The 13,183-nt window shown below is 34.4% G+C and overlaps 2 protein-coding genes across 2 annotated transcripts; both read right to left on the bottom strand.

The window, feature by feature from the left end:
* Positions 1 to 961: 961 nt before the first annotated feature.
* LOC142612292 (uncharacterized) lies at positions 962 to 3,404 on the bottom strand. Its single transcript, XM_075784403.1, has 2 exons — positions 3,216 to 3,404; positions 962 to 1,513 (listed from the first exon to the last, which is right to left on the bottom strand). The coding sequence occupies exons 1-2, from the start codon at positions 3,402 to 3,404 to the stop codon at positions 962 to 964; spliced, it is 741 nt and encodes a 246-aa protein (XP_075640518.1).
* Positions 3,405 to 6,484: 3,080 nt separating this feature from the next.
* Positions 6,485 to 7,796, bottom strand: LOC142613985 (GATA transcription factor 15-like). Its single transcript, XM_075786511.1, has 3 exons — positions 7,461 to 7,796; positions 7,223 to 7,345; positions 6,485 to 7,004 (listed from the first exon to the last, which is right to left on the bottom strand). Exons 1-3 carry the CDS (start codon positions 7,476 to 7,478, stop codon positions 6,726 to 6,728), a joined length of 420 nt encoding a protein of 139 aa, XP_075642626.1. The 5' UTR covers positions 7,479 to 7,796; the 3' UTR covers positions 6,485 to 6,725.
* Between the last annotated feature and the right edge of the window lie 5,387 nt (positions 7,797 to 13,183).

Here is a 13,183-nt window from a genome sequence, read left to right as displayed (position 1 = left end):
TTGTTGCAATGAGAATCTCATTTGAGGGAAATTTGCATGTTAAGTAAAGTATAGTTTTTGAAAAATAGTTATCTAGTGATCTTGCCCAACACTTGCCCCTCTCTTGGTCAAGCAAGATTGCGAACCTAAGAGAAATTTGTTAGAGTCGCACTCTCCTATACCCATCCACCGAGCCCTTTCATATAGTGATCTTAACCCACGAGATTTTACACCAAATTCCCATATTGAAGACCTATAGAGAGCAATCCTTCCATCCTAGAGCAAAAAAGCATTTGTTCTATCTACCTTCACCCCTCTCAAATTTACAAATCCTTTAAAAGGAGATTAAAACTACACACATACGAAAATCTTGAGTGTTCTTTGTTGTTGTTTAGTGCTGAAATCCATTAGAGCAATCCCAAACCTTCAAAAAGTCTTGGAGTGACATAGAAGACTCGGTGTTGCGATTAACAACTCAATATATAGAAACCAGTGACTGATAAGGAAAAAAAGATTGGTACAATTAGTTGTAGCATGAACAAAAACCTCAAATATGTCATTTATATAGCTTGAAGAGTTTGTAAATGAGATTAATTACAGCTACTCTTGTTAATAAAATTAGCTATAGACCCTAGAGAATTTTTTTGATCAGTCTTAAGTTTTTATCTTCATAAACACTTTTTGCTATTATAATTGTGTATCTATGCATATGTAAATTGTCTAATCATAATAACAATTAAGACTTAATTGTGTAGATAAGTTAAAATCGACATAAGCCATTAAATTCAAAAATTGGGGTGATCATGCTAAATCTTTGTCGCATTTCAAGACCCATTCCCGGGGCAGTGTCCACAAATATACTAATACCTTCACAACATTAACCTTTCCTTAAAAAAAAAAACGAAAAGAAAAACACTTGAAGATATTGGCTTTCTAAAATTACAAAAGCCATTTTGTTTTGTTTAGTACAACAATTAATACCTCAAAACCATTCACCACGAAGCTCTCTAAGAACCCGTCCGTGTGGAAGATCCGGGTCTCCACGCATAGCATTCTGTCTCCAAATCCGAACGGCTCTCAGAAGCGCCTCCTCCGCCGTGTCAAGCTGCTCCGGCCTCCACCCAATCACATCTCCGCCAACCTCAAATTTCGAAGCATCAGTTACCCTTGTAATAGGCTTTCTCGTATCAACCATTTTGATCTCTGACAAAGGCGAGGCCTTGTGATGCTTGTAGTATTCTCTGTCATCTTCAGCTTGTCTCTCTCTGTCACTCTGCTCTTTTTCTATTTCCTCTGGCCATGGTGTGCCGTCAAGCCCTGCACAACTCACCTTTTCCAGGCTCGTTGCATGGCTATGGCTATGGCTACGCTTTTGCTGAGTGATGGGGTTCGAGGCTTGGCTCAAACCGGTGCTCTCTAGCCTCGGCGGAGAACCATAAGGCGTTCCAGGAGGCACTAATGGTCCCGTTTCTTTACTGGGTTTGAGTTCTATTTCTTGATTCTCAGTATCAGCATCCACCACGTTTCCTTGGCCCTATGAATTTGTGAATTACAAATTCTCAAACTTAATTTACATATTTCAAGTTTAAGCTCGGAGTCTGAGAGAAAAGAAAGCTGAAAAAAAGTAAGGGAGGCAAAATTTGATATGACCCGCGAACCCGACACGACACGAAATTAGCAGGTTATGGGTTGAGGCTTAACGGGTTCATGTTATATTCGGGTTGACATGGCTAACTCGTTTAATAAATGAGTTGGGTTAGTGTTGAACACATAGAACCCGTTTGACCCGTCTGACCCGTTTAATTAAATGATATTTTATCAATATACCCTTCAAACTCTAGGTATATAAACTTATTAGTTGTTGTGATTTATTTTCTTTGACATATTGTGATTGATTATTTGTGATATTGGGATATGCTTTAATTTTGAATGATTATTTGTGATGCAGTTACTCATTAATTTTGAATTTTATATTAAAAATATTTATTTGTTTATTTTTTCATTAATTTTTATTTTTCATTTTGATAAAATCTGATAAACAGGTCGACACGACTTATCCGTTTAATAAACGGGTCGTATTAGGGTTGAGGAATCTTGACTTGTTTAATAAACATGTCGGATTAGTGTTGACCTATGTAGTCGAATACTCATGACTTGACACAACACGAACCCGACACGCGAACACGAATTGCCACCCCTAAAAAAAAGTGCCTACATTTGATTTAACTTAAAAAGTCATTGAGTTCATTTTTAAACGGAAAAAAAAAAAAAAAAATTAGAGTCCATTTGGTCCGTATGTTTAAACAATTGTTTTTTTTTTTTTTTAAATACAAGTAGGCGAAAAAATGTCTAAAAATATGTGTAATGTTGTTTAAAAACTAAAAATATGCGTTTAAACACATGTAACAAACATGCCTCAGTTTCTTACTTTCTTTCATTTTATGTTAATGGTATACTAATTGACACTTTTCAAATATTGGAACAAACAAAAGATAAATAGAATGATTAAAATTGACACTTTATAAATTTTCCAAAAACAAAATTACAGTTGTACACTAAGTTTTTATTAAATTCAAACATACATATGTATTGCAGTTTTTGATGAACAAAAAAAATGGGTAGGAGCTAATCTGAGTTGGCATTCATATATTTTCACACCAAATCTATGGAGTGAGATGTTATTCGATCTAATTTGAACTTAACTGAAATTAATTTTTTACCCACCAATAACAAATTGCCACGTAAGATTTGTTATGAAAATATAATGGCTATAACATTTCTCATATATGTGTTGCATTTAATCGATTATAACCCTGTCAATGTTTCTATTTTAGTTTTCCCTAAATTTAATTAGGAACTTGATTTACCTAAATTTTAGCTTGGCATAATTAAATAAATTTATTTAGTATATCCATCCACTTTTTCTTTTCTTTTTTTAGCTCAATTAACAATTAAAATAAACTCTTATCAAACAAGCGTGAATTATTTATTTATATATAATAATTTGATTGTTAGAAATCTTTATTGAAAATACTATAAGGCATAAGCTATGAGTTGAGCTATATTTATTTATTTATAATAGTTTGATTGTTAGAAATCTTTATTGAAAAGCCTATAAGGTATGAGTTGAGCTATAATAAAACTTTGAAGAATTAAGATAATTAAAAGATTAAAAATCAAAATTAGACCCAATTTAAAGAATGAAAATTATTAATTTCGCCAAGAAAGAATCTTACTTCGGGTTTTCTATAATGAACAGCATGAGCAGGGCCAGCTTCAACCTCACCAGAGTGAATGGCATTGGGAGGGTCAGCAGTGCGACCAGCCAAGGTCGAGGCAAGTCCTCTACGGAGAGCTTGTTTGTTGTTGGCTTGAGCTAAAACCCAAGACCACCTTGTGGCTGTGCCTGCTAATCTTGATTGCATTTTGGCTTGCCTAGCTATTATTAATCAATGGTTTGCTTTGCTCAACTTAATTTTTTGGGTTTCTTTGGTTTTGGTCTAATTGAGAAGTGGAGACTAAGAAATGGATCACAAGGTTTTGAAATTAAAGAGAGTTATGTGAAGAAGTCACGTGTGTTAGAGTAATGACGTGGAAGCAGATTACAGTTCCTTGATGCACTTTATTTTTACGGGAGGCATCCAGAAGCCATTCCAGGCAAAAGCCTAGAAAGATGGAGAAATTGGTTCCACAGTATCTAGGACTAGAAAGTAGAGTAAGCTTTCGGAATGATATGGAAGGCTCTCGAAGATTTGGTCAGCTCAGAGTTCATGTCATGCTTTGCATCAATTAGTTTACATGATTGTATCTACTCATACATTATAAATAATGTAATCTTATTTTTTAGGATAATTAAATTCAACCAGTACAGCAAATAATTGAATACTTTCTTTTTTCTTTTGAAGAAGGAATCACTTTCATTCATAGACGAATAGAATCAAAATTCAATGCCTCCATAGCATGTAAAAATTCACGGATAGTGTGGATAAAATTTAGATATATTTCTTTTTGTATAGGTTTTTCAATTAAATACAATCCATTAATCTCAATAACAACCTGCAACATAAAATTTGTTGTGAAAATATTGTAGTCGCAATACTTTTTGCATGTATTTTGCATTAAATTAAAGAGAGACTGAATCACAGTAATCCCTAGTTTCTGGTTCTAGATACCACCAATACTATACTACTATCTATTCACTAGATCTAGCTTAGTAAAAATATGAAATAATTTTAAGAGATATATTATGTCCAAAATATTTTCACAACACTTTCATGGTAAATCCTATAATTAAAAAAATAATTTTAGTAATAAATTTAAATTAAAACCAATAATAATTTACCACATAATTTGTTGTAAAAATATTGTAAACCTATCATTTTTCTAATTTCAAAGCCCAATACTTTGACTTTAATAAGGTCGGCTGATAGTAGAAACAGGGCCAGCTGGATGGTAGCAGCAATAGATGCGGTGGCTTAAGACCCCAAGTAAAAACAATGTCCCCAAATTTTAATCAATAGGGTTATTTATAATCAATAAATAAAGTAATTTTTTTTATCAAATGAAAAAAAAAACAAAAAAGAGAAAATAATACTACGTTCACAATATTTTTACAACAAATGCTAAGTAGCAAGTTGTTACAGTCTATTATTGATAGCAAAAATAATAATAATAGTAGTGTTTTCAAATAGAAAATAAGAAGCAACTTAAAACCTAGGATTTGTTATAAAAAATATTGTGAATGTTACACTTTTAAAAAATAAAGTAATAATAAAGGTCTGTTTGGTTGGAGAAGTGGAAAAGTAAGAAGATAGAAAATTAGTGGGAGGATAAAAAAATGATAGGATAGAAAAGATTTGGTTTTCCCTCATGTGTGTTTGGTTAGATGGTGGAAAAGTGGGAGACTGGAAAAATTTTTTGTTTGGTTGGAGAGAAAAATGGGAGGATGGAAAATGTTGTTTATATAAATTGACTATTATGTCCTTGTTATAAAGTAAAAGGGGTTGGTAAGTACAATAAAGTGAGGATATTTGTGTAAATTACATCATTCAGCATCTTTTCCTCTCCATTTTTCTTTCAAATTGGGAGGATAAAAAAATATGGGCCTAAAGGGATTATTTTCCTCCCCATTTTCTGTCTCTCTTATTTTCTCTCTTGCACCAAACGATGAAAAATGTCGTTTTTCACTCTATTTTTCTCTCCCTATTTTCCATCCTCCATGTTTTCACTCCAACCAAACATACCCTAAGAGTTGAGTTAACAAACTTTTACTAGTTTTCATCTCGGTCTACCATGAATACCACTGTTTTATCTACCACTATCAATATGGCACATCGACAAATGTGAAAAGTTTTATTAAATATTATGTCTATAAAATTTCAAAAAAAAAAATCTAAGTAATTCATGTCAATTAATAATAATTTTACATTTAAAACAAGATAATTAATTTTCGCCTTAAGGCCCGAGTAGAAACCTTCCTACCTACAGGCTTGTACACGACTATGATCTTACATATCATCAATAATCAAGTACTCTTAAGCTAAGTCTAGTTAAAGTTGTACCATCAAGTAAAGTTATGAACAATTAATGAAATGGACTAAATTTGTTGGGCATTGCAACTCGGGTTTGCTCCTAATTAGTAACGATGATTTCGTATATCAATTTTGTCCATATACTTCAGCTTTTGACTCTAGATTCTACTTTCTAGAACCGAACTTAACACAAATACACAAATCTATTATTACGGAGTAATATTTTATTCCTCGGTTTCATGAATATTTCAAAATTTCGGATAAATCTGAGCGAGAAAAATAATCGAACTTGTGAATAAATTAGCCAGGTCAATTGACCAATAGCTTGTTATTATTTACTTATTTGGCAGCACAAACAATGCATTGTCCCCTCGTGCTAAAAAGCAAAGGTCTACATAGGAAAAATAATAATAAAACAGAAAAAGTAATTCAATCTTTGTGAGTACCATCTCTTCGTGTCAAATCCCAAATGCTTTTTCTTTACATCCACTTCCAATTCTTCATGAAGACTCAACAATGGAACCATTTAGCAGTAACAAGATTGGATCCAAAGGTCAAAGAGAAAGTTAAAAAGTAAAAAAGACCACCGAGACTTTAATTTCCTTCCACCCAAACAAAGAAAGGAAGCAAAAAATAAAATTCTGATTCTCTTTTCTTTTCTTTGGGCTAGTTGTAGACACAGCCACAAGATAGAGCCATCAACAGCATGGCGGCTTGTTCTTCTTCTTTAAGTTTCCTCATAATCTGCTTCTCCTTCCCCAATGATCTATGCAAGCCCATTTCTCTTCCTAAAGCCATCAATCCCAGCTTCAATCTGACTCCCACCTTGCCTTTATTGCTTCTATTAATGCTATTTTTCTTGCACTTCTCTGCTTCTATTAATGCTACTTATTTGGCAGCACAAACAATGCATTGTCCCCTCGTGCTAAAAAGCAAAGGTCTACATAGGAAAAATAATAATAAAACAGAAAAAGTAATTCAATCTTTGTGAGTACCATCTCTTCGTGTCAAATCCCAAATGCTTTTTCTTTACATCCACTTCCAATTCTTCATGAAGACTCAACAATGGAACCATTTAGCAGTAACAAGATTGGATCCAAAGGTCAAAGAGAAAGTTAAAAAGTAAAAAAGACCACCGAGACTTTAATTTCCTTCCACCCAAACAAAGAAAGGAAGCAAAAAATAAAATTCTGATTCTCTTTTCTTTTCTTTGGGCTAGTTGTAGACACAGCCACAAGATAGAGCCATCAACAGCATGGCGGCTTGTTCTTCTTCTTTAAGTTTCCTCATAATCTGCTTCTCCTTCCCCAATGATCTATGCAAGCCCATTTCTCTTCCTAAAGCCATCAATCCCAGCTTCAATCTGACTCCCACCTTGCCTTTATTGCTTCTATTAATGCTATTTTTCTTGCACTTCTCTGCTTCTCCTTTGTCCAAACTCAGAAGCGCCCTCCTCTTCTTTCTGTATCTGATACCACATGCATTGCAAAGAGACTGCAAACATAGAATATTATATGAGAAAAGAATCAAATAGTTTGTTATATTAAAAATGTAGAGAGAGCCAAGCTTTGTAGCTCAACTTGCATTTTCCGTTGTTTTTTTCTAATGGAATCCGATGTTGTAACTATCGAATTATAAATGAAAAATAGGAATTAAAAAATGTTGATTGAGATTTAACAAAGGGCAAAATATGAATAAGACTAATCATTTACCCTTGGCCCAGCTGGACCACCCCTCCATAGAGGTGTTCTTGTTGTATGACAATCTGTACAGCTTTTCTTGAGCTCTTCAGCCCCACCTAACAATGTGCTATTCATGTCCTCTGACTCTGACCTCTGTTTCAAAGGAATAAGGTTATGTAATCAAGTCAGAACAATAAGGTAGAATAGTGTACATTTTAAACAAGAAACGAACTCAACCCCTTTATAGAGCAAGAGATCATATACTCACTTTTGTCTTTGATTCCATGATTGATCACTACCACCTATTCTTATTAGGAAGCTGAACAAAACCCAGTAATAATGGCTAAGTTTGGTTGGTTGTCTAGCTAGCGAGAAAAATGGTTGGTGTAGTAAGTTTAACAAATCCTTTAGGTGATGCTTGTTAAAGACATAGGTAGAGAGTGAGTATCTTAATGAGAAACTGAGACGAATTGGGATGGAGAGTGAGAAAGTCAGAAGAATTTGAGTATTGAGGAATGTGGCTTAGGCAAAAAAAAAGAAAAAAAGAAAAGAAAAGACGAACAGAGCGAAACAGGGGGAGAGAAGCTGCGAGAAATAACATAATGAAAAAGGCCAAGACAAAGTTCCAATTATAAACAAAGCAAAGCCGCAAAACAAAGAACACAAAAACCCTAGCTCTAATATGTTCTAAAATGACGAAAACACCACTTAAGCTCCCCAAACATTGGAATCATTTGTCATTCCACCATGCACGGGTACTTTTTGTATGTTTTGTTAAATCTAACCGCATGAGAAATCTCAGCCATTTAAATTATTCAAACATGTCGGAATTTCATATTAATTGAGGATATGATAGTAAGATAGAGGGTATTACCAATGCCATTGGTGGCCTAGTGTTTGGAGCCTTGGGCCAACAAGACTTCGTTTTGTGGAGTATCTTGGGGTCAAGCCACCCTTCCCCCTAATGACATGTTGATGTTACTTCATCAAAATGAGGTCTTGCTTGGAAAGCGTTTAAGGGCTACTAATTGATTTTTAATATAAACTATGTTTTATTTCATATTAATTAAGTTAATTGAAACCAACGACATAAACTACATATTGATCAACTTGTCATAATTAATTGATCTTGTTAGAGAGATGCTCTATAATGAAAGACAAGCCATAGTTAGAATTGTAGCTACACTTTCAATTTAATATTAATAAACAGTTTGACATGGTTAGACCACAAGAAGAGTTGACATTGTAAGTGACAGTTACTATAAATATAAATTAAAAGTTTTGTAACTCAACTGATACTCGATGTTTTCAACAGAATGAATTAAGGTTCAATTTCTTTCTCTCAATTATCAAATTATATATGTGTGTGTGTGTGTGTGTGTGTGTTGTTTAAAGATTTTAATTTATTAGTCTCTATTTTTGGATAATAAGTTGTGAAGTATTTTATGGGGAGTCTTATAAGTAGGAGGAGGTGTTATTTAAAATAGAATTCAAGAATCAGTTTCAAAGAATTACTTGTTTTATTTTTTATTTTTATTTTTTGGTAATTTGTTCATCTTGGAGATCCACACGTGCTTTTGTTAAATTCAACGGGAAGAGCAATTTTTTTTTTTTTTTAATCCTCGTATACCTGTTTGCCCTTTAATAGAAAGATATATTGCACAGTACAAAATTAACCCAAATTTCCTTTTCTAGAGCAGTACAGGAACCAAACGCTGGTTACCAACATCCAACACCTTCGCAGGATAAGCCTCATTTATCCCTATATAGCTTAAATAAAATAGATTTGGTCCCATTTAGGAGTTAGCCAACAAATGTCAGACCAACCGCAGAAGTACAATATTGTTTCACCCAAAGAAAATCTTAATAACTAATAAAGAGCAGTGTTTTTACACAGTTTTACCCATGTCCCAAATGCAATCGGAATCAATTTCAATTACTTTTAAAAGTGTGTTCAAAACAGTCTGTGCACAACAAATTTAACTCATAACTAAAAGAGAAATATAAGGTATTAGTAATGTCCTTTGACTTACTGTATCACTTTCCTACTAGCCTTTCTAAAAGGCTAATTAAAGCTAAGCATCACTGATTTTGCTTCTTGCATTAAAGACAAAAAGTATACATTAAGAAAATGCTTAAAATTTAATTTTGCTTATGCAACACACTCTAGCAATATTAAATTAATGCAAAAAGTTAGAAAGTGAGGGCAAAAGACCAAGCACACTGTGTAAGAAACTGAAACAAGAAAAACTACACCACCATTAAATTCTGTATGCTGTATGTGGATGATGATAATGGAAGAGACACCGGAAGGAGCTAGAATAATGAGAATTTGGTAGTCATTAGGTAAGCAGTTAACACGAAATATTAATCATTTGGAAGAAAGAAAACTAGTGCAAGGGCATAAAAGATGCAAGAACATACAAAGTCCGGCCATATATTCTGGTCCATATGCGCATAGAGACAACCACTTCTTTATTTGTGTTTTGTCTGAAAGACCAGAAAGAATAAAGAAAAGCCAGAGTGGAACCCATTCAGTCACTTCTTTCCTGTAGTGTGGTCCAAAGACCCCAGACAGAACAAAACTATTAAAAACAACAATGAGGAATAGAGGGTACTCTTGTTGATCTGCCTCCACAAAATAATTCCCAAATGATTCGTGAGTTGGTTTATTTGCTTAAGTTTATAAGCGATTCCACCATTTACCTCCATTTTCCTGGGGGGCAAAAGAGGGATAGACTTTTTTCATCATTTGTGGTTTTGAAACACAACATAAACATTTTTGTTTGCTTTTTCATCGTATATTGTTTGGAATTTTTTTTTTTTTTTTTTCTAATAGGAAAACTCTCGGTTTACATTGTATTAACAATGTAAACTTACATTATAGACACACAAAATGTGTACAATATTGTACATATTTGTAAAATATATACAATATATGATATTAATGCAAGCTTCGATATAGATAAGCATGCATCGTAACAAATAATTTTAGTGTCAAATGAAACCGTGATCCCGAATGTCAAGAGTATTATAACTCAAGTAGTTTGCACCTTTTGGTGTCTATGATGGATCGAATAGATCAAAGTAGACCGAATTGAATTGAATTAGACTGAAATATTTTTCTCAAAAAAAAAAAAAAGACTAAGGATCTATTTGGGATCCACTTATATTACTGAAACTGAAATTTTTTTACTGAAAATACTGTAGATAAAAGTAAAAGTTAGCTGAAATAGTATAATAGGACTCATGAATAATACCTGTTGAGGACTCTTTTTTCGGCCCACATGGCATCACTTCATTGGCAACTCATGCTACATCAACGCATTACTTATTTTTTAGGTAAATCTCTATGAAGCCCAAAATAAGCTTATATCTCATGGATTGGGCTAGCATGGCCCACAAGATCCTTACTTCAAGAGACGAATTCATGGTCCACATTTCCATTTCATCAATTGGGATCATAACTCATAACATCATCAACATCAACATATGGATTGGGCTTAAGTAATGAATCAAAGCTCACAATCCATATTACCTCTCTCACACTCATGGCAAGCGGCTTCTTCAACAAGAGCCCATATTCACACAAAATGACAACAAAACCCGAGGTATGTTATCTCATCTTCGGCTTATGATCCAAGCTCATAAGTTTCTTTGGGAAAAATTTGGGAGTCGTGGTTTGGAGGGCCAAGAGGTATGTTCAGTAAAGCTCCAGCGGTTTAAAGTTGATAAAAGAAACATGTTACTTGGCGTGTCTTCTTCAACTCCCTAAACTCTGACGAGTCCGTGTGTAGCAGGTAACATATGGTAAGCATCTCTTATCACATAGCACTTAAAATGATAAAATTCTCCATTGCTCTTTTCCTAAAAGCTTAATATTCATCACATGACACATACTCAATATCCTCAGCCATCTAACTGCTGGGAACATAACTGTTCATTCAATCCTCAGCTGTTACTATACAAATTTAGAAATTTCATTATATTATTCTACATAAATCTCATTACTGCTTTCAGCTAAAATTCAACTCAAACACATGGCCTAATCTGATTGGCTACCTTTTATCTCTAACTATATGCAAAATATTCATTATATCTCTCATACACAGCTGCTGTCTGCCATAATCAAACCATATATTTCTCTGCCAGCTGCTAGAGCAGAACATTAAATTCTCTTCTTGCCCACCAAGATTATGTCACAGCACAATGGGACCTCAACTAAATCTCTAAACCTTCATTACCTTTCAACCAATGCTTCTATTACTTGCTAGAAATGTGTTGTAATGGAACCTTGCACTAAAAACACAAACACCCAAAAGGGGAAACATTTCCAGCAGACCCCCAGCAGTGTATCCAGAACTTGACACTTGGCTAGGAGTGATATCAGCACCCATTTAATGTTGAAATCCCAGCTGCCAGCTGCTATGCCTAAAATAGCAAGATGCCCTTGAAAGAGATTTTACCATTTTCAGCTAAAACCATAAAGTAAATGTTGAATGACCTCTCCAATACTCTTCAATCACCATGCTGACCTCTTTTGCTTTTGCCCAAAGTGACAGCTACTCCTGACAGCTGGGACAGCTGGGATAGCTTTTCCTGATAGTTGGGACAGGTTTTTCAAGACAGATGTAACAGCTGACCCAGCAGCCTTAGCATTACTATTTTTTTTCACATTTGGCTAAAATCAAAACTAACTATGTAACTATCTTTTCTCTTGCTGAAATACCTTCCTTTTCTGCTGCTCTGTCCCCAGCAGCTCTTACCCAAAACAGCAAGAACACCTTGAAGTTAAACTTACCATTTTGCCCAAATCTTAAGATGGATTTTCTGAAGATTCATTGCAAGTTGGGACAGATTCTGGCTGATATTATTTGCTAAAATACCCCCTCAAACTCAGCTTTAAATAGGACCCCTCATCAACACCTCAAGGGAGGGACACCAAGGGAGAAGAACTCTTTCACAAACCTTTCTATTCTCTCTCTCTCTCTAAGCTCTGAATGAAGTTCTGAGTTTTTAGTTTCAAAATCAAGAACTAACTCGTCAACCCTTAGCTCATAAATGCCTTCATAAGCCCTCATCCATCCTCCAGCAGAAAATCCCAGCAGTACATACCAGCAAAAAAGCCCAGCAGCAAATTTCAGCAGCTTTGCTAAACACACTGCAGCACTATTACCTCTCATATACTCATTATCTCACTCTCTATTTCTAAAAATACACTTATCTTACTACTGCTACCTCTAAATACCTAAACACATCTCCATACTCTTCTCTTACAAAATCTTTCCTCTTGGAAAGCAATCTCTACAACTTCTCCAATGGTTATAATCTTATATTTTTATTATCTTTAACCACCATATCTCTCATACTTCCATACATCATACATGTTACAAACACTCATATCTCTAAACATCTCTTTCTCCACTTCTCTTACACAATCTCATACACATTTACTACACCATTACATATGACTCACTACACTCATCTAAATTCCACTCTTATACTCTCTCACTCTGAAATTCTATTGTTTTGCTGCTCATAAACACATATCAATACTCTTCTCTATCTCTCTTATAAAAGCCCTTCTCATGGAAGTCATAAACTTTTATTACTAAAGCCCTTCTCCTAGAAGGCACCAAGATCTCACATTAAAGCCCTTCTCATGTAAGGCAGAAATTCATCTTACATAAAACTCTTCTCTTAGAAGGCACAAATACTCTATACAAAATCCCTTCTCATGGAAGGCAACACTATTCATAATTTCACAACAACTAAAAGAGCATTGTCAAGAGGAAAACTCATTTAAGTGCATGATAAGAGGGGCAAGCTTAACCAGCCCCTACACACAGCTGGGCACACTCTCTCTCCCTCCAGTTACACCCATTTTTCCCCCTCAATCTTAAAGTTATCATAGCAAACTGCCTCTCTACCGCTAGGGTCACTCTACTGGGATATTATCAGCTCACAGAAGCTGTACAGTTGGGCTATAAA

This window comes from Castanea sativa, chromosome 10, assembly GCF_040712315.1.
Source record: "Castanea sativa cultivar Marrone di Chiusa Pesio chromosome 10, ASM4071231v1".
NCBI classification, from domain to species: domain Eukaryota; kingdom Viridiplantae; phylum Streptophyta; class Magnoliopsida; order Fagales; family Fagaceae; genus Castanea; species Castanea sativa.
Note: the sequence above shows the minus strand (reverse complement) of the source record. Positions and strands in the feature narration are given on the sequence as shown.